The 22,639-nt window shown below is 28.2% G+C and overlaps 1 protein-coding gene across 2 annotated transcripts; it reads right to left on the reverse strand.

Annotated features, from left to right (window-relative positions):
* Positions 1-363: 363 nt before the first annotated feature.
* Positions 364-21,810, reverse strand: apolpp (retinoid- and fatty-acid binding glycoprotein apolipophorin). 2 transcript variants are annotated; one of them, XM_089218695.1, is made up of 45 exons: positions 21,655-21,810; positions 20,806-20,999; positions 18,569-18,637; positions 18,270-18,472; positions 17,994-18,182; positions 17,773-17,910; positions 17,196-17,656; positions 16,943-17,108; positions 16,523-16,855; positions 15,930-16,080; positions 15,260-15,476; positions 15,101-15,173; positions 14,846-15,022; positions 14,329-14,514; positions 14,065-14,252; positions 12,933-13,193; positions 12,681-12,877; positions 11,734-12,603; positions 11,466-11,671; positions 11,207-11,401; positions 10,877-11,097; positions 10,685-10,814; positions 10,453-10,606; positions 10,174-10,389; positions 9,878-10,104; positions 9,638-9,817; positions 9,390-9,542; positions 9,154-9,316; positions 8,895-9,091; positions 8,135-8,355; positions 7,746-8,050; positions 7,216-7,343; positions 7,019-7,147; positions 6,659-6,950; positions 6,358-6,566; positions 5,832-6,065; positions 5,617-5,747; positions 5,233-5,405; positions 4,511-4,694; positions 3,653-3,849; positions 3,181-3,293; positions 3,002-3,113; positions 1,991-2,097; positions 1,009-1,231; positions 364-507 (listed from the first exon to the last, which is right to left on the reverse strand). In XM_089218695.1, the coding sequence occupies exons 2-44, from the start codon at positions 20,870-20,872 to the stop codon at positions 1,040-1,042; spliced, it is 8,715 nt and encodes a 2,904-aa protein (XP_089074821.1). In that variant the 5' UTR covers positions 20,873-20,999; positions 21,655-21,810; the 3' UTR covers positions 364-507; positions 1,009-1,039. The 2 variants fall into 2 exon arrangements, with proteins under 2 accessions (XP_089074821.1, XP_015379574.2); XM_015524088.2 differs by having other exon boundaries at positions 364-1,231.
* Between the last annotated feature and the right edge of the window lie 829 nt (positions 21,811-22,639).

Consider the following 22,639-nt stretch of genomic DNA (forward strand, 5'->3'; position numbering starts at 1 on the left):
TGACAACAATCAAATTATCAAATATTTTGAAATGTATAATATCACGTCTAAAGAATGTTGAAATATAAAACATACTTGATGAAAAATGCATGTCTACGTATCACATCTCTGAATTACAACTAAAATTAAACCAACTTTTTTCAATAAAATGAACCAGTTTTTTAAGTATCTCGAAAACAGTGATATTGTGACTGTTCATCATAATTTCAGATAGTATATCTTACTATCTATACTAACTAATTTACCATCTTAAATCGTGTTGTTAATTGATCTATCTTTACTAATTTTCAAAGTCATTTAATTTGTTAGTATTTTTTGTTTACAGGTACTATATTATTTAACAATAAATAAATACAACAATAATAACTATTATACTAATTTATTAATAATAATACATTTAAACATTTTTGTGGTGATACATATTTATGATCTAGAAAATAATGAATAATTATTGGTTTAAAATTTAAATATTACATTTGACCCAAACACACATTATTGCGAATCTATCTGTAAACGAAAATAAAATTAAATCAAACATTTGAACGCTGGTTGCAGACAACCGGCCGGTATACTTGACACCCGGTAAACGGTATTCGGTATAAACATTATAAACGTACCCTGGTATTATGGTTATGTAAAAAGCGGTAAAATGTATACAAACAAAATACAGGGCCAGCGTAAAAATCAAGATAATAATTATCGGAACTCGTGCTATTTAGGACAGAATTTATCAATAAATAACTTTCAACTTTGATGAATGAATGATAAGTTGTGGGAAGTATCGTTTATAAATGAATTACACTATTTTTCAGAATTAATATTAGCAAGAGTCCATACTTTCCCGTTTTTCTACTGCCCATCAATATTATGAAATTTTAAAGCAGAGAAGTCTAAAAAAAAGGTCGTTCCCAATATGTTTAACTGTTTTTCACGCGTTACATGTTATAGATTTATAATTGTTATGTGTGAGTATGATAGTAATAAAAAATATTAAATATTATGTGTCACCTTCTAAAAATTAGGTAAGTTTTCGTCGGTATCAGTTCTTGATGACCACGCACTTCGTGTACGGCATCATTCCATTGTACAACGAACTGGAACAACTTTTTTGGATCACTTTATCACTAACGGACCTGTCTACAATGGTCCCGCACAACGAATTCAAGAATGTCTCTAATTTTGCACTCGAAATTTGGGTGAAAAATTGAGAATCGTACATGGTCCCGCCCGTCTGTAAAACACAAATAAATCTTTTTAATTCAATGGTTTTTACAATTTCATATTGAATGTACGTCATTTTCGTATCGGCGGTTCGCGGTGACTTTCTAGGAATATAGGGGAACTAATAATATTAATATGCCAAATTAATATCATTAAATAAACATAATATTATGTACCCATCGGCCATCCTACCTGACTTAATAACACTATTAATGTGAATATGCAAATTATTACTGTTGAGAAAAAAAAATGTCATCCCTTTTTATAATATACCTATATCACATTATACCTAACCTACGATATATGACAATATCATTAAGAATATTAGTAAACTAAGATAACCCTGGACCACCACACGAGTTTTTTTCAATGAGCCCAACTAATCTTTTTGATATTAATTAAAATGAAAATAAAAAATGGACCTCAATTTTGACATATATTTAGAATATTACGTACAATGGATAATACCTTCCTATTAGGCACAACAAGTATATAGGTACATATACCTACACCCTACACTGTTGTCTTATTATAAACATCAATTGTGTGTAAAAAAATTAATACGGTTATTTACGGTCGGAGTCCTGATTCGATTTTATATGAACACTTTTTTATTATACCTGTTTTTGAATACATTAGAATTAAATTCACATCCTCGTCGTTTATTATTATCACTTTTTAGGATTTTCCCCTCTTCATTCACTGTGGATGCCTGATCCTACTACTAAATCATTACCATACCTACCTATTTATATTTAATTTTACTTACATCTAACACTAAATTCGTCTCTAATGATTGGTCGAAAGTATACACGCCATCACTGTATTTACCATTCGGTGACGTATTTGTATAAATTCTGTTCATACCACTCGCTCCTGGAAAAACAAAACAATGTTAGAACCAAAAATTATTATTTTTCACCTTGATGATCTTCTAAGACCTTTAACGTACAGAAGCATATTTTATGTGTAAGAATATATAATGTATAAATATTATATGAACACACATATTATAATATCGTTATTACATTAATACTTAAATACAAAATATAGCCAATGTAGTTAATAGTATGAGCGGAAATCTGGAAGGAGACTAAACCCTCAGATATCCCACTATATCATATAGGCATATAGTCCCAACACCCTAAAAAAATAAACATGACGTTTTTATTTTATATTGCAGCGGTTTTTAACTTGTAGTCCGCGGCAGTCTTAACACCTAACATAAGTCAATACGTGATATGAGTGCATTATTATAATATTTTAGGATTATTATTAATTTTTTTTCAAATAAAATATATTATCTTATATTGTAAGAGATATACCTCTATGTCTACTTCCTATAATTTATAATATTAAATGATTATTATAATTTTATGATAACATGAAATGTTTGTAAAAAATAAGTATTCGACAAAAAATTGGTGGGGGGTCCACGATTTCCAAAAAGCTTTCATAGTTTCATTGGAGGTCAGTATTCTACAGAAAGTTAAATACCGCTGGTATCTTGAATTGAAATCCCCCGCTCAAATTATTTTTAATAATGTTAGAACGCCTTAAAATGGATTTCTACCTATGATAGGTAAGCGGGCGGTACTTTTTTCGCTCAAAAATGACCCTTCGCTTTTCGCCCAATATATTTTAAAACTACTTTTCCTAATCGCCCAAGAATATTTAATAGCATTTTTTTACCAAATTTTTATAATACACAGTTTGGGAAACACTTACTTTAAATTATTAATTAATAATTATACCTTACATAATAATAAAATTGCCTTACCGAAAATTCCGTCGTCTGTAGCATCATTCAAATTGATAGGGGCGATCAAGTAAAACGTGATACCTTGTTTCAAATACCATGATGTTACGTAGCTGAACGTGTATTGAGATAACTGCAGTGTAAGGTGGTAGATTTTTAATCAATTATCATATTATTTTGCATGAGACTTGAATACTTACGGATTCTTGCGTACTGTATAGAGATTGTGCGATGGACAAAACGACTTTCATAGCATTCGCTCTGAACGGATAATCGGCCGAAAGTCTGTATGCTTTGTCTTTTGGATTTTTATCTGAACATTAAATAATAAACACATTTTAAACGGTCAGATAAATTCTTATCGTACATTTACATCACTTTAATAAATTATATTGAAATCTAAATCTTTTGGTATTATATACCACAGACATATTTAAAATTTGAACTGCTTAAATTAATTTAATGCTTGACTAAAAATTAAGATTTATTCAGAATTTTTTATTCAATATGGCTGCTATTTAATTGGATTGGGGATGATTAAATTACAATAGTAAATATACCTACTATTATCCACCTTTTGATTATTAGTTACGCTTTGTTGATAGCAAGTTAAAATAAATTACATTTTTAATCTAAGATTAACTGTAAGATAATATTATTTACGTATCATACCCATAACTTTTCTAAACGAATGCATAAGTTGAGATTGCAGTAAACTTGTCTCTGGTTCGGCGGTGGTTTGAGATTCTGTCGATTTCGGAATGTCACTCAATAATTTTGTGTAGCCATTGTCATCGTTAATTGAATACATATGCACTTCAGAATCTGTACTTTTTTCAGAGTATCCAATAATAATAAATTTGACGTTACTAAAATGCAGAACAAAAATAGAAACTTAAAAAATTAAAATTATTATTTAATAATAATTATTCACATTAGTTTAATCGCTTGGTTTGGGTTAATTATCTTATTAGTTATAACTTTATAAGCTTGTAAATTTATAACTTAAATTTTTTCTGAAAGTTGGAATAATATAGGTAGGTACACATAATTATATAGTTTATTTTTAACACAGAAAATACATTAACTTATGAGATAACGGAAACAGACCCACGGTATGGGCAATGGTATAGACAAATATAGTGATCATGATAATTTTATTATTGAAAAAAAAAATGAAATTATCATGCGACGTACACAACTCTATTTAACTCATTATATTTCTCTGTTGTCTAAATTCTAAATCAATCATACCTAACCTGTCAGATAACTATTTTACCTATACTATAGCTGGTATCCTGCACTTGATATTATTGTTGTAAATTAGTAACAACTTTTTCTATCTCACTATTTCTAACTTAAAATGTGCCTCCACCATGTATACTCAATACTCTAGTAACTCATTACTCATATGTTAAAGTTGAATATCTAACATCTAATACCTATACCTCAACTTGAACTACACGACGTGCCTAGTGTGTAAGCACATGTATAACGTCATAATATCTTATATTATATAATCATATTTACTTTATTCCTTTGCTTTTCAAGTCATTTGTAACTTTTTTTATGAAAGGATTCAATATATCTGAAAATGTTTGTTCAATTTCTAGGACCTCTTCGAACAAAATAATTATATCTGCTTCATCGCTTGGATCAGATATCTGAATACTCGTCGACGCGTCTATTGTACGGTCGTGTATCGAAGTTGTTACTATAAAATACAAAAAAACTTCGATTATCTAAAATATAATATATTATCTATATTTTAAGAAAAAGCTATAATTTCTTATAGTTAATATATAATTAAAATCAAAGAGGACAGAGTATTAAACTGATTACAATATACGAAATGCCCACTTAAATTATATACAACATTTTTTATCTTTGCACAGTATACAACAGTACCTATTATGAAAACTTAAATAAATAAGAGATCAGCGCCATGAGTGATGACTGATATTGATATCCATAAATAAAATGTGTCAGACACAGAGATATTCATTACATTATCGGCTATTGCAGAAAACACATTCATAATAATTACTAATTAGGTATCATGTTAAAATATTTTATATTTCTATATCTAATACGAGAAAAAATATGTATGTAGTTTATTATTTTATAATATGTACCCAATCTAAACTAAACACAATACGATAAGGACTCAATAATTTTAAAATACATATTTTAAGTAAATTTAAAATATTACATTAAAAATAATCACAGTATTATTAGTTGAGGGTACTTACTACACATATCCGGAATATTACAACTTAACATATATTTTTGTCTTGCCATGCTCACAAAAGCTTTAGCCACTAAACAAGCTTTATTCAAGGTGTCTGCTTCAGATGTAGCTGTAGAAACGATTTGATTGCAAATCGCTCTATACGCTGCTGGTGGTATTGTTGGGAAGAATGGTCTAAGTATAAAAAAAAATGTTGTATATAATCATTTACTAAAATTTATGTTACGTGCAAGAATTCATTAACTATGGTCTTAGGGCCCGTATTACAATAGTTTAACTCCGGTTAAACCACGGAATTCGACCGGTAAAATCAGTGGTTCAAGCATAACCGAGGTTTAAACTATGATTGTAAAACGGGTCCATAATCAATTAATTTAATGTTTACTTTAGAGAAGATGTTCCAGAGAACAAGCTGGAACATAGAGGTACATCGGTTTGTGATAAATCGATATTAATCGGTTTGGTGTTTCCTTTTTGTCCATACGCCAACAAAAATGATGCTATATCATCGGGTAACTAACATGAAAATACAATTTAAAATAATATAGATTTAGCTTTTGTTTTTGTTAGTATTTTTTTTTAATCATAGGTTAGGTTTACTTCTCCGTTTGGTAGTTTTAAATCAAATCTGGGTTCTTGATACATTGATCCTAGTAAACCATGCACTTGACCATGATAGTATCCATTAATAGACACTTGAACAATATTTAAATCCAAAGTGCATTTAATACTGAAACCAACAGCAACGTCAATTCCAAATAAATAAACATCTTTCCATGCTTTTAAATTGTCATTCATAAATGGAAAATCAGCATCTTTGCCATTAATGGTTATCTGTAATCATTGTTTAAAATTAGAAAAATTTGATCATCGTTAAAAATTTATATTTTTAATAAAAACTAAGACAATCACGCTATGATGAAAAACAATCGTTAATATAGTTTTTATCCAATATGAATGTATAATAATAATACTAATAAACGTTGTTTAATGTACATTTTTGGAGAGAAAAAACGTATATATCCTATTTACTTATTATTTTAATTGTAAATTGGAGTAGACTGCAGCACCTACTTAAAGTAGGCTACTTTTTATTGTAAAGTTCAATAATTAATTTTTTACTTACATTTCCTCCAGAAAGCAATATGTAATTTTCACCATTATAAACTGAAATCGATATTTTTTTTAAAATGTTTTGCTCGTAATAAGTAAGTATTGAAAATTTCTTGTTTACAAAATCTTCGACCAACGTATAATAACCGGTGTTTGGCATAAAACTGTAGGGGTTACCGTTGTAAGTAATTATATTGGTGAAGTCGATTATAACACTATGAGCTGTATAAACGATAAAATAAATAAAGTGTGAATTAATAATTCTGAGTATACTTTAAAAAAGAATGTAGGAACTAAATAAATAGGTACATTACCATCGAACGGCGGCATTATATTCGACGGATTCAAATAGGTATGATACAATTGCATATTAGAGTCAAATAACATTAGATTTTCATTGGTTGGATATTTAAATGTGTTTGGCGAGGCTAGGTGAAGAATAGTTTGGCCAAAGGTAGTAAGTTTACGTAATGCATTAAAAATATTCATTGCTCTATCATGATCTACGTAATTTGAGAAATCAAATATCATCGACTTCACAACTATAAGTCCTTTATTCCTTAGGGTTGTTATTTCTTTTTGGCTCACCGGTATGTCATGAATGATCTATACGATTAAATTCAAATTATAAATATAAGTAATTGCGTTTGTTATAGTTATATATGCACACTAACATTATTTATATAGTTATCCAAAGCATTGACAAAACTAGCAAAATCTCTGGTTGGAGCTGACTTTTCTAGGTCTTGCAAGTAGTTGTGTATTTCTTCCCACGCATTCTCTTTGTAAGGGTATGATTTCAACTACAATCAATCATTATAAAATATATGAATAAAATTATAGATTTTATTTCACGCTTAGAATATTTTACTTTTTCAATATGATCGCGTAGCATGTCATAAAGTGGCAAACTCTTCATATAATTCTCTGTCAAGTCTTTAATTTCATCTATTGTATCCTTAAGTTTCTCAATACCTTTCATGAATTTATCCATAATTTCTAATTAAGAAAACAAAAATCATATTAATTGTTATGTCTTTACACGAATTATCCGTGAGGCACAATTATAGTGGTATAATTAGGAATTTGGTTGGGGGATTATATGTTTTTAGCAAAATTTGTAAGCCTCATACAGTAACCTACCCCACAAAATATAAAATATTAACAGTAAAATAAAAGTGTTGGAGGTGGATCTTATTCTCCTTTAATTACGCCCTTGCATAGTTAGCTGTACATTCAGTTGAACTGTAGTTCACTAGTTCATAGTTACTAGTTACATCATAAAGTTAATAATAATTTATTATACTATAATGTAGGTTATACCTACACATTATTTTTAAATCATAAGGTACTAAGGTAGCAAGTTTTTACAATTAATTTAATCTATAACTAATATCTTACTATTATAGTACTCTTTGACCGAACGAGGTTCTGATGACTGCATACCATTCACAGGTTCATCAGTATATAGATTTAACTGTTTAAATAAGTCCAGTAAAGTAAGCTCCACTTGGTTGATTAATTCATCAATTTTATGCTCCAACTTATCCAAGAGTACATTTGTTCGATCTGAATAATACTTATATATTTTCTTTGAATAATTTCTTATATATTCATTTAGATGTCTAATCGAGCTTATGAAGTAGTCACTGTTATAATTCATAAAATCGATAACATCGGAAAATACAGCTTCTGTGGTATTTTGTCTATAAGTACAAGATATAATATATTTATATATTTAATTTACCGATAGAACAAAAAATATATTTTTTTATATTTTTTAAATTTACATCAACATTGGTATTTGTAGTATATAATCATCTTCTAAGACTTCATCATGTATTTGTTTAAGCTCGTCGCTCGCATATTTCATTAATGTACGATATTGTGGATAGGCTTTTTTTGCTTCATGTAATCGTAATTTACGCTGATTTTTGGCCACAGACATTATATTTACCATATTGTTGTGTACATTTATAAATATTTCAATGAACTGTCCCTTTAATGATTGCTAGAATACAAGAATAACAGATTTTTATGTTAAAAGATAGGCAAGAAAGAACCGCTTTGCTGTACATTAGCCATGAGGTGTAACGAATGAACCTCGGCATGGATCAGATAATGTTATAGAGTAATGTACATAAGTATTGAATTGGAATTCAACGCTGAATTATTGTATACAAAGAATGGTTCTGAGCGAAGACTATCTGTTAGCATGCATTACTATAAGTATATTTTATCAAGTATTTATATTAGTACCTATTATAATAGTTTATTTTACTATTATATAGTTATACAATGGGTTTAATTAAGTTTTGCTTGATAATTTATGTATAAAGGAATAACCTATTTTTATACTTTTAACCATCCTAAGGTTAATTTAACATCCTATGCCATCTTAATTCGATTTCAAATTAGAAAATTAATGAAGTTTAAATTTTTCAACTAAAATGTGATGATTGATGCAAAAAATACATATTATATTGATCGCTCCGCTCAGAATCAAAACAAATTCTGTAATGTAAGCTATATGCATAAAAATGCACATACCCAAATTTTGTTAGATTGTTCTTTACTCAAATGGTTACTTGTATCCCACCAATTTTCTTTATCTAAGGATTTTTTAATGTATCCCACAGGTATGACGTCATTACCATCGTTTTGTATACGAGTAGCACTTATAATCGCAGACTCATCCATATTAATAGAACCTTCGACTATCAGCTGTTCATGGCTTCCCGTTTTATCTAGTAAAGATATAAATAATTTGAATGGAAAATGAATTATCTCCTTTGAAGTTAATACATACTTTCCCATCCCATTATAAATTTGAAATTAGGATTTGAGGTGAGCGAAATTTCAAAGAAATACGGACGATCATTGTACTTAACTTCTGAACGTGTATTCAAAACTCCATCTTTGACTATAATTGACGAATTGACGTCGATCAAAGCAATATCAAAAATGTTAATCTATATTAAAAAATTAATTATTGTTTAAACGCTTATTATACTAATATAATATATAAATAAAGGTAATACAGACTTTGTTGGCAAATCCTCTAGGAACTAATTCAAAATGTACTTCAAATGGTCTAATATTATTATCCGCATCAATAAAACGTGCATCTAAATATTTTCCCCATTTTTCCCTTGAAACATATATAGAATCTTTTAAAGCATAATATAATTGCATTCCCTAAATAAAATGAACAATACGGTATTATACAATATATAATATGTCTTTATAAGACAATTATCGTGTAAAGCGTAGAACTTTTCTGACATGCTTACATCGCTTTGAGCTGATACCAAGGCAGAATACAAAACTCCACTATCTTGAATGGTTCTGTTCAAACTAGTAAGGAGTTTTAATGCTTGATTTTTATTGGGGAAAATGTCAAGTTCTAAATGAATACTTAATGGATTTTCCCAGTTCTTAAACATTTGGACATAGGTATTGACAACCATTTCCTAAAATTGTTTATGTTTATAGAAGTGTTTAAAATATACAGGCTAAATTATTTATTTTACCTTATCATTAAACAATGGTACAAATATATTAATGTCACTGAATGCAGAAAGTCCTTCATCAAGGGAATAGTAAGTAACTATTGACAAGGTGCTTTCCGAATCTGGGTTAGCAATATAATCTAACCACGTTTGTCCCGAATAAGTAAAATTGTATCCTCCATCTATAGCGTTTAAACTATAATGCGCTAAGCCCCTTATTTCTCGTTTTTTATATAAAAACACGAATCCTATAAAATATTATATTTCCTGATAAAATACAATGTATATGTATATTTAAAAAATATATAAAATCCAACCTGTTTTTTCATAGTTTGTAAGCCATTTAAATTTATACGAGTCAATTTCACCTTCTGATGAAATAATTTGAAGAGTATGCTCTTTATCTAGTGAGTAATTACTAAATTGAATATAGGAGTTAAATTTTAACACGTTTTGGCCATCATTAATCAAATAATGAAAAACATTTGGGGAATCGACTTCGGATATTAATTTATAATACCAATTCCATGCATCTAAAATTAATTTATTATTATTATTCATATTTAAACATTTTTTTGTTTATGAATAATTTATACTTGTTATATTATATTCTAATTCCATCATTATTTTTTGTTCTTCATCATCTATTTTGTTACTTTGTTTATACTTCAACATGTGTTTACTAACAAGCAAAGATTTTTTGTATGTTAATTGCTGATTATTATGTATCAATGAAACTTTATACGCCATCTAGAAATATATTATAATGTTTAAATTATTATATTATATTTTATTCTAGATGGAGCTAATTGTTACTAATATAAATACTTGTGTTCCATTATCGTATCCTTTATATATTATATGAAAAGTAATAGGTTTGACATTCTGTGATTCATCGTAAATACTCTTTCCAGACACATATAACCCATCATTGGTCATTATTAATTTATACAAGAACCTTATGTAATTATTCATTAAAAAATTATTTATCATATAATAATTAAATGTCAAAAGACTTACTTTTCAGATAATAAAACTTTTTCATTAGAAATGCAACGAACTGTTGCAAATCCAACATCTTCATTTTCGGGATTAGGTTTACATTTTACTGATATGTGGAAATTCTTTAAATGCGCTAATGGAAAATCAATGTCTCCAATCATCTGTGTATGATGTCCGTTCAAAAAAATATTTCCATTTGCATTCAGATAGTTTGAATATTGATCACCAGGCCACAAAACCTGTAAAATTCAAATTTATTATTTATTTTAAAATATTCTGTCAAAAAAAAAAAAATAATAATAATAATAATAAATAAATCTCATCTTGTGATTATAATTAGAAACATACTTTTGTATCAAATAAATACGTATTTTTTGTTTTTAACCAGCCATGTAACATCATAAAAGACTTATATTCAGGATTGGGAGAATCAAAATTAATTTTACAAGTGATATCGTCTGCTAAAATATTCATATCAACCGTAAAAGTAGAACCATTATTAATATCATAGTAAATATTATACTTCAAAAAATCATCTGTAGACTAAAAATAAAAAAATAATAAGTTATACTTAAAGGTAGTAATTATAGAGTATAGCTATGCTGACCTGATGTGTTGTATTAAAATGATGCCTTCCAAGTGTTTTCGGTTCTTCTAAATTAAGTTCAAAATAATTACCATCTTTATTCTTATTTTGAATATATTTCAAATCTCTATGTCCAGCAAACGATGGATCCGAAACAAGAGAATGATCTAAAATCCCAAGAACGAATATTCCCGTATCCTCGGTACTTGGCAGAATAGTGATATTAGCTTTGAAAATTATAGGATATAATTAATATAAGCATAACTATTTATTCAATTAAAATGCTCACCATTCATTGACGTATCAAGCAGATTGGAGGTCATAATATATCCGTGCGTTGTAAGTTCACTGTTTTCAAACAGTACGTCACAATTTGCTTCAATATATCCATCGTCCCAACGGATATAATTATCACTTAAGAATACATATGGTGTTTTAATATGCAATTCTTGGGATGTAAATAAATTCAAAGTCTTAACTTTATATAGAAAAGCTACGAGTTTGGACATTGGTCTATAACCATCATAGCTTTCATCAGTCTCCAATAATAATTGTTTATTAGCTAGTTCGTTTCTAGTCATATTTAACATTAAGTCCAATTGTAATACCGGATAATCTCCACTAAGAAATCCATTCATGTTAATAGTAACACTCTTGGCTGTTAAATTAACATCTCCTAATACTGTGTTATTTTCAAAACTTAATGACCCTTGTAAAGAATGTCTGCTCTCGGCAGTAACAATAGCAACGTCTCTTAAAGTTAATTTACTTGGATAATTACTATCGGAATTCGTATTACGTTGCACGAGAACGTACCCTTCTACGTCAAACGTGGGTATGAGATGATTTCTGTATTCTGTAGAGTTTTTAGCTTCGAATATTGGTAAATATTTTATTGTTTCAGAATCCATCTCTTCACATTTTACTCCAACACTAAAATAATGCTGTTGGGAACCATCAATATATTTAACTTCTATGGTTTTTTGTTCATTGGAATCAACTAATGTCGTTTGGAGGATTTTTTTAGTTGATGGAGTTTTAAACTCTGCAAATAATGTTTTATTTGCTGTAGTATCATAAACAACGACTAACTGCAAGCCACGTTTGATGTTTGTATTCGGTGTAACAAATATGAACTTGATATGTTTTAACTTTGGTGCTATGAAATAATAATAATAAATAATTAATTTATTGGTGAATGCATTACTGATTATTAAATATTGTAAATACACATACACGTTAAGTCATAACTTCCAATCATAACATATTCAGTAAGGTTTTCATCATCTTTAAACATTTTTAAAGAAAATGACGATGAACCAAAAAATGGTAGTAACGATTTTAACTCTCCGTTCCAAGGAAAATTATAATCAATGAAATACGACAATCCTACTGTATTCTTAACACTTTCAATTGATTTCGTGTATGATTGCCTAAAAATGTAAACATTATTATCCACATTTTAAGTATGTTCTGCAGATATATTACCTATCAACATTTGTAGACATAAGTGGTATTTCATTAGATTCACTTCCTTTTTCTTGCACTACTGAAAACGCTCCAGATTTTATAGACAGTATATCCATAACCTTCAAAGGAAGTCCATAAACCATTTTAAAACTTTGATTTTGTATCGTCTCTAATGAAAAATGAGATCCTGTAGATGTATGAAGTGAGGACGATATTTTATATCCGACATCAACAGTATATCCATCTATTGTTAATAAGGAGTTAAAAACAAGTGAACCGCTGAAAATAAATGACGGATTCATCAGTTATTACATATGACAATTAATAATCAATAATATCATATAATATCTTATTAACTTTTCTATCCCAATTTGTGAAATGAGCAAATTAATTCCATAACATGATAAGAATTAAACGACAGTTAGATGTCCTAAGAGGACATGATACCCACATCTATTGTCTCTGTCTTACAAGTGCGTAACAAAGCAAATTTTATGGCTAACAGATCACGTTTAGTTAAAAATTAGAGGGAATTGGCCTCTTATAAAATTTAAAGTTAGGAATATTATTAGGACGACCTCATGGGATTAATACTATATTTTAATTTAGCGAGAGTTTTAATTTAAAAAAAGCTAGTTATAACCATTTTAAAATTGTAAATTTTTAGTACATCTTAAAATACTTATAACTCGCGTATCGCTTCAAAATTAAAATATACCTGGTAAAAAGCACATAAGGTCGTCTAAATAATGCTTTTACCTTTAAATGTTATAAGTGCTCCATCCCTCTAATTTTAAACTAACAGAGCTAAACGTGATTTACTGAGCGTAAAATTTGCCATGTTACGCACATGTGTAAGACTGAGACAACACATGCGCATATCGTCGCATTAAAAATATTTTTAAAATGAAATTAAAGTAATTCACAACATTTTGGTTAAGTATAACTGTTTTTGGAACATATTTATATTTTAAATGAAACTGAAAATTTTCTTGACGTATTCATGAATGAAGATCACTTTCACTTTTCAAAGAAAATTTCACGTATATTACATACGAGTATGTACACATAAAATGACAAAATGCCATAACATATTATTAATATTAAATAATTAGATATATTTAAATACTTATAAATTATAATAAATCACCTAGGCATGAGTCTGAACGTAAAATTTGAATTTCCTGGATTTTTCAAATAACTATTTAAATCAAATGTTGTAGATAAATTTAATTTAATAGCTGACGTAGCTTGGATTTTTAATGAAACTGGAAGTCCAGAAGATGTTGCATATTTCTTTTCGAAATCGATAATTGGTATGTGTTTCCTTATATTCAGCTAAATAAATGTATTATTGTTTAATGATCAAGTAGATATTTATTTAATTTAAATAAATGTTGAAATAATTATTTACTTCTATATTATTTTTATCGGCTAATGAATTATCAAAATTATCCAGTACGGCATCAATTATATGTTGATAAGTAATTTGACATTCACGTCCTTGGAATGACAACCAACCAAGATCTTTTCCAAATAATTTAAGTGTTATATCTACATATATTTTTTTCATTTCTTCTTCAGGTATATTTTCACAAGCCTGCAAAAAAGTAGCTAATAATTTACAAGTTGTATACACACTTATTCAGTTTTTATGTTCTTACTATAACTATGTATATTATAAAATTGGAGCTTTTTAAAAATCCTTAGGTTCTAAATATTCTACATTTTATCATAATATTTACAGTAAGCAATTAGTTAGTTGAAAATAAAATCGTTTAATTTCTTAGAAATATCTAGTTCACGATAAAAAAATAAATGTAATTGGTCATGTAGCCAAACTATAAATTAATTGCACACTAGTTGTATGATTTGAAAAATAAAAGAGTTGGAAAAACAATTATTACACCGACTTATTATAAACAATTTACTTGTTTAGAAGACAATTCTGAATCTACGTTATTCTGTACTCCTTTAGCATAGTTTATTGCTTGAGTTACGTAATTTTTAAGATTATCATATGTAGATCCCTTAATATTTGCAAAATATCCTTCGGGTCCAAATAGTTTTCCCAATAAAGGTTCCAAGTTTTCAACTCGGACATCAATCTAAATTATAACCAGGATTAATTTGAATAATTATTATATTTTTTATTTTTGAATAAAAGTACAGATTATAATATTTACATCCATTAAGTCATGTTTACGTCCAAATATAAAAGCTTTAAGTGATGTCGAAGAAGACCGAGCCAAAAAAGATCTGTAAAAAAATACATATAATTTATTACAAAACTTTCTGCTCAAGTAAAATATACTGTATTAGCCTTATTGGTATTATTGTATTACTTGTATGAATAAATAACATCTGTATCTAACAAAACTCCACTGTGTAGCATAGGGCATTGATGGTAATAATTCAAATTTTGTGAGTAACGCAGAATATCATCGAGTGATTTTTTTGATGACATCGGTTTAATTCCTTCATAAAATCTCTTCTGATTTAGTTTATTTTCGTCTGTGGTCGTCTGTAAATTACTCAAGTAGCTGAGTAAGTAAGCTCGAACTAAAATGAAAATTTTGATGGAAACAATTATTACAATATTATAATTCTGTTAATTTTCTAAATATTATTGATAGGAACGTATTGATTGAAAGTAATATTAAACAAATAATAGTATTTTAAATGTTACAGGAGAGATGCAAATCTTAATCTTTTGTAATTCCACATTTTTTCTGTGGTCATGATAATTATAGATTCTCGCTTGAAATTTGTTGTGAATTGTAAAAACAAAGTATGTATTTATATTGATATGCGCTTATTATCTTCGAAACATTATAATTAAGTACAAGGGTTATCATAATTCATAATAAAAGAAGGAAGAGGTATCTACATGTAATGTTAATTTTTATTAGTTGTATCAATTTGAAAATAATGAACTGAATTAATTATCAAATCAAAACAACAAATGTTAACAAATGTTTGGTCAAACGGTAATAACATTTTTCTTAATCTTACTTTGAAGTTGGGTATTTTTGTCGTCTAATACATTTTTTATAACAGCTGCTTTGTAGTTGGATGGATCAATGGAAAATACTTTAAATGCTAAGATACGTAGTTCAGAGTCTTCTAAGTAGTCGGTGAAAATATTTTCACAAGCTTTCATCACCTAAACACAATATGTAATTAGATAAAGGTTAAACACTTACAATTTTATTTTATGCAGATAAAATATTGTTGACGAGATATAACACAACCATAAACGGTAGATCACAACCATATAAGCAGGGGTTAAAGTGGGGGACGCAGGAAGACTCAGTACCTCTGACGGCGGTTAAAAAGCGTCCCCTTTATCAAATTAGGAGTTTATACATAAAATTATATATGGAACGCTTAAAACTATATGGAGACATTAGTCCCCTCTGGAATTTTTTCCCACTCTAACCTCTGCATATAAGTAAACCTTAATTTGCTTTTATATAGTTATCTTAACGATAAAAAATTACTTGACTCGTGAACAGTAAAATAAATTTAATAGGTAATCAACTTAAATATTTTAATGTATACGGACTGCGGACCTCGATTTAAATCTAATACGTATTTTTGCATACCTTTGAATTCTCAGCATAGATTTTAAGCATATTCAATGCTGCTGCTTTAATCCTTTGAATCGTATTTTTATCCATGATAATTTGAATAATTAAATCTTCTATATCACTATTTATGTGTTGCGCATAGCCAAGACCCTTAAGACTAGCAATAATTAAGTCTTCATCATTTGATGATAATGAACCATAGCCCACTTTCTTTAATGGCTCTCCTAAATTACTCAAAGTATCTTTTACTTCAGAACTAGTATAGTCATGAGTATCTTGTTGGTATTGTCTTAACAAAGCGCCGACTCCCAGATAGCCCTCTTTTAGAGCTCTGTCATTGAGTAAGTTCTATAAATAATAATAACATTTTTATAATTTAAGTTTTATTGTACAATAACATGCAAATGCTAAGTGAAAGTATTTAAATAGATTTACTGATGCTTTGACCACTGCCTCTTTGGTAGGATGTTTTGCGTTGGCTAGGTTATAAAACCATAAAATAGTTAGTGAATCGCTTAATTGATGACTTTTTATGAGTTCTACAGCGGCTTCAATAGATTCACCACTATTGGCAGCCATTAGAGCATCTATGAAAATTGACCTATAAGAGTATAATTAACGTTCACAACAAAGGTTTAAACACTAAAATATTATTTTAAATAGTTTTTTCATAATTTTATCAACATACTCTGGTACTTCGGGATTTATACGTTCACTGCTGCCGCTCATAATTTTATTAAACGCGGAAAGTATGTCTTCCTTCTTTGCCACTTTTAATAACTGTACTAACACTGAAAAACTATCAGCACCATCCATATGGACTATAGGGTCGAGTTTAGTCACAGCCGATTGTGTTGCTGCTACTAACGCATTCGCATCTACCGATCCAATTACTCCAGTTGGTTTTTCAAACATAATTGATCGGCTTTTGTTTAGCAGTGTTAGAAGGTCATTTTTCTTATTTAATTGAATCATTTTCACTTTCTTCAATTGCAAGCTCATGGATGCCATTATTCTAGTTGCTACATCAATTGCGTCAAATGGTTGATAAATGAATGTCTCTTCATTGGTGACAGATATTAATGTAGAGTCTTTTATTTTGATTTCAGAACGCTGGGTGGCTGTTGAGAACGGAGAGTCTTCATCAATCTGTACAAGTACAATAATTTAAACAAGATTCATATCTCAACAATAACTTAACTGTAATGTGTTTATAAATATATATATATAATTTAGTATATATATATATCGTATTGGATTCTAACCGGATACGATTGTGCCATTAAATTGATTTTGTCGTGCCCCGTGCATTGGATGAGATTTTTTTCCTTATTTATTGTAAAAAACGATTCGGACAATGTAGCCGGATAATATTTAGTATTACATGTCCCTTGAACATCGGTCTAATAACATATATTAATTATGATTAGTGACACTGAATCACGAATGCTGTATAAAGATGAATCACAGGAAAAAAAATAGGCACCTCTAAAAGTTCTTTTTGATTTCCTTGAATTGACGATATTTGTAAAGATGAAATGATCGCCCGTTTTAAATTCATCGATTCGGCAGAATCATCTGCTGTCGAACAAATGTTCTGACCAACTTTTCCGTTGTTGTAAGAAAACAGAACAGGGTTGCCCTCTAGTTTTCGTAATTCTTCGTTGCTGTAAGTCTATGCCAAAATATACAATAATAATAGGTAATAATTTTGCAGTTTCACGGAAAACATTAACTCTCAGTGAATGAAAAAAACGCTTACCTTCGATCCCTGAGTTATTTGAAGATTCTTAAGATAAATTATAACGCCACATTTTTCTGTTCCGATGGTATTAACATCTCCTTTGATAGATACTTCTGATATACCCTGTTCACTGTCAGTTGGAGCAATAATGGTGGTCTTACCACTGAACAAATAGCTATGTCTTCTGTTCTCGCCGAACACCACATTGCCATTTGAAATTCCTAAAAACGTATTTCATGGTCGTTTCAAAATTGTTATACACATTAACGATTGTGATAAAGTGATGTATAAATAAGCATATTTCAAAGCGTACAAACCATCGGTACATTTTGAAGAACATGTTACTGCACTTTCTTCGTAATCCCTGACAAAAGTTTTTATAGGTTCTGAAATTGAAAAATTTAATTTAGTTCAATTTCGTATTTTAGGAATTTTTTTTTTTTAAGTAAGGTTTCGTAAAATTTAGCCGAAAAACGTTTAAAGGGTTCTCTCATTGGATACCTTCCTTTCTCGATGTCACAATATCCAATATAATATTATGTTTTTTTTTTTATTGTACAGATTGTAAATGTTACTTATTTATTTAATAATAATAAAAAAGGCATTTTTTTTAGGTATTCGTTTATACTTCGCTATCCACATAATATTTTGATTTTATGCATCATTTTTTTTTTTTTTTTTTTTTAAGATTTTAACCAAAAATTATATTACCTATCTAAATATGCAACCTTTGACTTTGTTAAGTGGGGCTTAATAAGGGCTCCCCCCCTTATACATTTGAACTTGTGTCTACTCCTGGATACTACCATTGATATTATAAATACTACATAAACAATACTGTATTTATAATCAATTCATAAACAGTATTTGTGTAGTGAAAAAATTATTGCCTCTCCCCCTCTAGATCAGTGATTTTGATCAATACCTGATTTTCGCCAAAATAAAGATAATATGTAATTTATACTATCATAGGTATAGGTAGCGAAATATGTACAATAATATAAACTATAGTCATAATCTAATTAATATTACGGTGGTTATTTTTTAAAAATTATTATTGTCATTTCATATTTATCATTCGATTCGTTGAATATCGTTGCCATTGAGCATGTCGACGTGTTTAACTACCGATGAAATAATTGAATATATTAGATATAAGATAAAGATAGGTATCTACTGAAAAAACAAACGACCGGTTTTGGCCGGCCTGCACATACCTAATAATAAGTAATAACACATCGTAGCTATATGGTAAATTCTAAAATAATATACTGAATACCGAAGTATAAGTGTTATCAATAGGACTAGATAATACTTAAGTATATATAACATAATAATATAATATGCATAGTGATAGTGAATGGCGAATAGACATGGTTATAATTTTAAAAAGATGCAGATGTATAACAATTTATAAAAAATAATATATAATAGTTAGCGTCCAGATCAATTATACGGCAAATACAAAATAGATGCACAGTTATTTATAATATATAAAATTATAGTTGTTTATTTTAATTTAAAAATTTTATATTTTCATTTTACTTTTACAAACTTTGAATCTCATTTTTTTATCAAATATATTATAATTTATGTCAATATAACACAACTATATGTGTGTAGCTGTAAATAGGTTAGGTTAGTATCTACTTTTAATTCTTTTAATCGAAAAATGTTCTCCATATACAATTAATATTTAGTGAATATTTATTAGTATGTCATTCGTATTTAGCGCAAATCACTTTGTCGAAAAAAAAATTGTAAGTACGCAAATTGGCTCTGTCGTGAAAACTCTTCACACGTACCTACATAATCCGACCAATAATAGGCATAACGATTTTCCCACGTAATTTGAAAACACCAATGCAAAATATTAAATAATATAATATATAGACACATTACTACGCAATCCCTCCTATAATGTGTCTGTGAGGGATTGCGTAGATTTCTTATTTCCATTGCATTATCTACTATTAAATATATTTAATCAATGGTACTGGTGCTTATGCAATATTATCATTAAAATTAACAATAGTTAATGTCAAATAGCTAAGGATGCTAAAATTAAATTATATCGTTCAAAAATACATGACTCTTGACACACGACACACCCAAATAGTAGGTAGGTAAATACCTGGTTCCGCCATTGAAAACCATGCGATCGGTTTTAGTGATTAATTAGGTACTGCAGCAGTAAATAATCACGTTATAACTTATAATGAAAAATTAACAAATTTTTTTTTAGTAAGTAATTACGTTTTTGAATAAATATTTAAGGTTGATTATACGTATATATATATAACAAATATGCATACATATTTTAACATTTCGATCAACCACTATAGAAATAAGTACGCTCAGTCTTATCAATAACTATATAATAATTAAGAAGTATATTATGATAAATGTATAGGTAAAATACCTAATGGGACTATGGGAGTATAATGATTGAGACAAAGTACTAAGAAAACGCATGTATAGTTTCAAAATAGTTATACTTAAGCCAAAATTTTATTTAACTAATAAATAAAAGCTCAAAAATATTACAACTTACCCAAAAAGTTAGACGAAGCTAATCCTACTGCAAGTGCTAGCAGGAATAACTTAATAAGTGTTCCCATGATTACTCAAAAATAGTTATAACCAAATTATTTAATTTGGTTCTCGTAGCTTATGGTTTCACATGCATCAAGCAAATTAATTATACGATGTTTTCTTTGCAGCAGGTACTGATATTTTGTAAATTTTCTTAAACATAAGAAAACAATATTTTAAAATGGTAATTTTAAATTGAAATCAAATAATCAACTAATATGCAAATTGATAAATATATTGTTTAGTAAATGTTCTATTTATTATTATTATTGTTATTAGGAGCTAGTGCTTAAAAAATGTATGTACCTACCATAGGTTCGTAATATCTTTTGGTTGGATCTAATCGAATTTATATTTTGTTTTTTCCATAAATAGAAAGTGAATTACCTTAATGTTATTTAAATATGTATACTTATTAATGGTATCAAGGTAGGTAATGAAACTCATGAGTATATTTTTTTCTAAAAATTTAACATGAAAATAATAGATATAATGTTTCCTTTAAAATTTAAAAAAAATATTCGAAAATGAATGTACTTATTTATGGTGGAAATATTTTCTAATTATTCAAACTAATGGCAAATGGTAAAATAAATTATTTGGTACACAGGATAAATTAATATATTATTTTTATTTGTTTTATTTGTTAAACATGGACAGACAAACTTTGAAAATAAGTATGTATTAACTTGTAAAAAATACGAAGGTATATAGAGTTTATTAATTATTTAATATGTTTTTTAAAAATAAATTATATATTTGTATTTCTTAGAATATAAATTATAATCTTAATAATAAATGTACTAACCTTTTAGAATGATTAAAAACTGTGTGCAATTAATGCTTTGATTTCACTAAAATTTTCGCCAGTTTACGACAATAGGTTTTAGAATACGTATTACCAAAAAATGACACAGCTAGTATAACAAACTGGTTAGAGAAACTTGCACTAGTGTTGTATTTTTGTCATTTTGAGCTTTTTATACGACAACTTAATGAATGTCTAGTGCGTGGTCTTGAATTGATTTTGACAGGAATAACAATTATGCGTCCGCATAAAATAATATAATTTTAAATCATAAATTAGCAAAATCTGCAACAACAAAAAACAAAATACCTACGAGGCTACGAACCAGGAATCAGTAAACATTCGAAAACATTAAAATTCATTATGTCTCACGTGTTATTTATAGATTCCCAATTTCCATTCAATTATTCGTGTAATAAACTGTCCTTGGTAGATAACTACTAAGACACCTAGTTATATTACTTTAAACAAATAATCATATTCAATGTTGATATTGAGGACGATTTTAAGGGTTCTGATTGAAATTTTTTGTAAATAACCTTTTCTAGGTCTTATATTTTTCTGTGAAATAATATATTAATGTATGTTATTTTTCTTCTATTTTTATTGGCTGATCAAATTTTTCCCATACTTAATACATAATATGCAGAATTGTTAATTGAATCAATTAATAATAAAGAAAATACTATAAGGAACCAGTGGCATATTTACGTGAGTGGTCCACGGGTTCAACGCCCCCCTCCCCCAGAGAAAAAAAATAGTTGCTCAATGTTAAATCAATATTTTATTACGGGTTTTCTGATAATTGGACGATGTAGACAGTTGCGTTATTTCAGTGTGGAGTAGGTATGGCTGCGTTTCAAAGATGAAACAACTAAGCTTTATCACATGTGATTTTTAAAAATTTTGAACAACATAAATCATCATATGAGAAAACGATTCTTGGCGGTGATGGTCTGACTACAGGTAGTGCAGCTATTTCACA

Source organism: Diuraphis noxia, unplaced genomic scaffold (assembly GCF_037042655.1).
Source record: "Diuraphis noxia isolate RWA-SAM2 unplaced genomic scaffold, SU_Dnox_SAM2 contig0002, whole genome shotgun sequence".
In the NCBI taxonomy this organism is placed as follows: domain Eukaryota; kingdom Metazoa; phylum Arthropoda; class Insecta; order Hemiptera; family Aphididae; genus Diuraphis; species Diuraphis noxia.